Genomic DNA, 3,294 nt, shown 5'->3' with positions numbered 1-3,294 from the left:
TTCCACACACAAGGAAGTTTGCTAGATCCGCGGACCATGGCATCTCCTTCATTGAGATAGCCAAGAGTTGCTCATCGGGGAAGGAGTCATTGATTTCAAGGCCATCATGCGGCCTCCCCTCCTCATCCAAACGAGACAAGTGGTCCGCCACTTTATTTTCACTCCCTTTTTGATCTTGGATGTCAATATCAATCTCTTGCAATAATAGCACCCATCTCATCAACCGAGATTTTGAATCTTTCTTTCTCATAAGATAGCGAAGTGCCACATGATCCGTATGAACAATAACCTTTGCACCCATCAAGTACGGGCGGAACTTCTCAATTACAAACACAATGGCCAGGAGCTCTTTCTCCGTAACGGTGTAGTTGACTTGGGCACCATTAATGGTATTACTAGCATAGTAGATGGATGAAAAATCATGTTGATACGTTGCCCTAAAATAGCCCCAATCGCTACGTCACTAGCATCACACATGAGCTCAAAAGGGATACTCCAATTAGGTGCGGTGATAATGGGAGTGGTTGTCAACTTTAACTTTAGCAATTCAAAGGCTCTCATGCAATCATCACTGAAGTGAAACTTTGCATCTTTCTCTAAGATCTTGCACAACGGGTTCACCACTTTAGAAATATCCTTGATGAAGCGCCGGTAAAACCCCGCGTGATCTAAAAAACTCCGCACGCCTTTCACCGAAGTCGGAGGTGGAAGTTTAGAAATCACCTCAATCTTTGCTTTGTCGACTTCTATGTCATTCCTTGAGATCTTGTGGACAAGGATAATGTCTTCCTTGACCATGAAATGACATTTCTCCCAATTTAGCACCAAGTTCATTTTTTCACACCTTGCCAATACTCTATCCAAATTTTTAAAGCAATAATCAAAGGAATCCCCAACAACCGAGAAGTCATCCATGAAAACTTTAAGGTAGTCCTCTACCATGTCCGTGAAGATCGCAATCATACACATTTAAAAAGTCGTCGGTGCATTACATAGACCAAATGGCATCCGCTTGAAGGCGAAAGTACCATAAGGACATGTAAAAGTTGTTTTCTCTTGATCCTCCGGAGCAATAAGGATTTGGTTGTAGCCCGAATATCCATCCAGAAAGCAATAGAAAGCACGACCAGCCAACCTATCAAGCATTTGGTCAAGGAAGGGAAGTGGAAAGTGATCATTTCTTGTGACTTTGTTTACCTTGCGATAGTCCATATACACTCTCCACCCGATCACCATTCTTGTGGGAATCAACTCATTCTTGTCATTGGTTACCACCGTCATACCCCCCTTCTTTGGGACACATTGCACCGTAGAAATCCACGAACTATATAAAATAAGGTAGATAAGCCCGGCATCCAACCACTTGATAATCCGCATTTTGACCACGTCTTGCATAGCCTCATTGAGTCTCCTTTGATGTTCAAAAGATAGTTTGGCATCTTCCTCCAAGTTAATCTTGTGCATGCAAAATGCGGGGCTTATTCCCTGAATATCCACCAAAGTCCACCCAATAGCCTTCTTCTTCTTGTGGAGCACCACCAATGTAGAGTCAACCTACACGTTAGTCAAACAAGAGGAAAAAATAACCGGTAAAGTAGAACAAGGGCCAAGAAATTCATACCGAAGATGTGGAGGCAATGGCTTCAACTCCAAGGTAGGAGGCTCTTCAATTGGAGGATTTGTAGGAGGAGTTTTCCTATTTTCAAGATCAAAGTTGAGTAAGACGGCCTCCAACATATCACCCACATTAATCGTGGCACTTGTGTCATCAACAATCACATTGGTCACCAATTCCATGGAAGAACACACTTCATTGCTATATGGTTGCCTCATAGATTTGCACACGTGGAATACCACCTTTTCATCACCCACCCGGAAAGTGAGTTCTCCGGCTTTCACATCAACAAGAGCCTTCCCTGTAGCAAGAAAAGTTCTTCCAAGAATAATCGGCACTTCATTGTCCACTTCACGATAAAGAATGACAAAATTCACCGGAAGAAGGAACTTATCAACACGAACCAATACATCTTCAATCAATTCCAACGGTCTCTTTATGGTACGATCGACCATTTGTAATCTCATAGATGTGGGTCTTGGTTGCCCAATTCCCAAAGTCTTAAAAACCGAATATGGCATCAAATTGATACTTGCCCCAAGATCACAAAGAGCTTTAGTAAACTCGGCACTTCCAGTGGTACAAGGGATTGTGAAAGTACCGGGATATTCCAATTTAGGAGCCATTGAATGCACAATTACACTTACTTGATGAGTGACTTTGATAGTTTCAAAATTCATTGACCGCTTCTTTGTCACCAAATTCTTCATAAACTTTGCATAACCGGGCATTTGTTCCAAGGCTTTAACTAATGACACATTGATTGAGAGACTCTTCATTATGTCAATGAACTTTTTGAATTGATTCTTGCCATTTTGGTTGGCAAGCCTTTGAGGATATGGAGGAGGAGGCTTAGGCACTGGTGCCTTAGCCTTTTGCACTACCGGTTCCAGTATGTCAATAACATGATCCCTAGACGGGCTCACTTCCTCTTGAGTCTCTTCCACATTGTCATCAATATCAATATGAACTTCATCATTTGATTGTATCACATTGCTCGGGATCTCTTCTTCTAGTACTACTTGCTCATCATCCATAAGTTGCTTTTGACTTGAGGTGGGTGTATTTTCACCTTTTCCACTTCTTGTAGTAACGACCATGGCATGGCCCATGTTGTTCCCACACTTTGGGTTCACCACCGTGTCACTTGGTAGTGCCCCCATAGGACGAGAATTTAGAGCTTGAGAGATTTGCCCTATTTGCACTTCTAAGTTGCGGATCGATGTGTTGTGTGAGGAAAGTTGGGCATCAGAATCGACATTCTTCTCCATTATTTGCTTAAACATGTTCTCAATACGTCCCATTTCATTGTTGGAAGAACTAGGACCATGGGAAGGATAAGGAGGCGGGTTGCTTGGTTGTTGATACATCAGGGGCCTTTGAAAACCCGACCCCCAATTTCCTTGGTTGTGACCTCCCCAATTGCCTTGGTTATTGTTGTTATGCCAATTCTCTTGATTATTGCTACCACTATAATTTCCTTGATTATTGTTGTTATTCCAATTGCTTTGATTGTTTTCACCATTCCAATTACCATGGTTGTGAGAATTCCAATTTCCTTGATTGTTTTGAGGTCTCCATTGTTGTTGTCTTGGGCCTTGGAAGTTGTTTTTTTGCCCTTGAAAGTTGTTCACATATTGAAACTCTTCTTCTTGGTCATTATAAGAGTTATCTTGATC

General features: G+C 42.1%; 1 protein-coding gene across 1 annotated transcript; it reads right to left on the bottom strand.

Annotated features, from left to right (window-relative positions):
• Positions 1 to 1,895: 1,895 nt before the first annotated feature.
• Positions 1,896 to 2,778, bottom strand: LOC138897073 (uncharacterized). The gene is made up of 2 exons (XM_070183027.1): positions 2,152 to 2,778; positions 1,896 to 1,964 (listed from the first exon to the last, which is right to left on the bottom strand). The coding sequence occupies exons 1-2, from the start codon at positions 2,776 to 2,778 to the stop codon at positions 1,896 to 1,898; spliced, it is 696 nt and encodes a 231-aa protein (XP_070039128.1).
• Positions 2,779 to 3,294: the final 516 nt, after the last annotated feature.

The sequence above is a fragment of the Nicotiana tomentosiformis genome, chromosome 8, assembly GCF_000390325.3.
Source record: "Nicotiana tomentosiformis chromosome 8, ASM39032v3, whole genome shotgun sequence".
Lineage (NCBI taxonomy): Eukaryota > Viridiplantae > Streptophyta > Magnoliopsida > Solanales > Solanaceae > Nicotiana > Nicotiana tomentosiformis.
This window is presented reverse-complemented; position numbering and strand designations above follow the sequence as displayed.

Coding starts and splice junctions, on each gene's coding strand:
- LOC138897073 (XM_070183027.1), bottom strand. CDS start 2,778: ATGGGGGCACTACCAAGTGACACGGTGGTGAACCCAAAGTGTGGGAAC. Junction 1,965..2,151: donor AAGCTCTTTGTGATCTTGGG/GCAAGTATCAAT, acceptor TTTATCGTGAAG/TGGACAATGAAGTGCCGATT.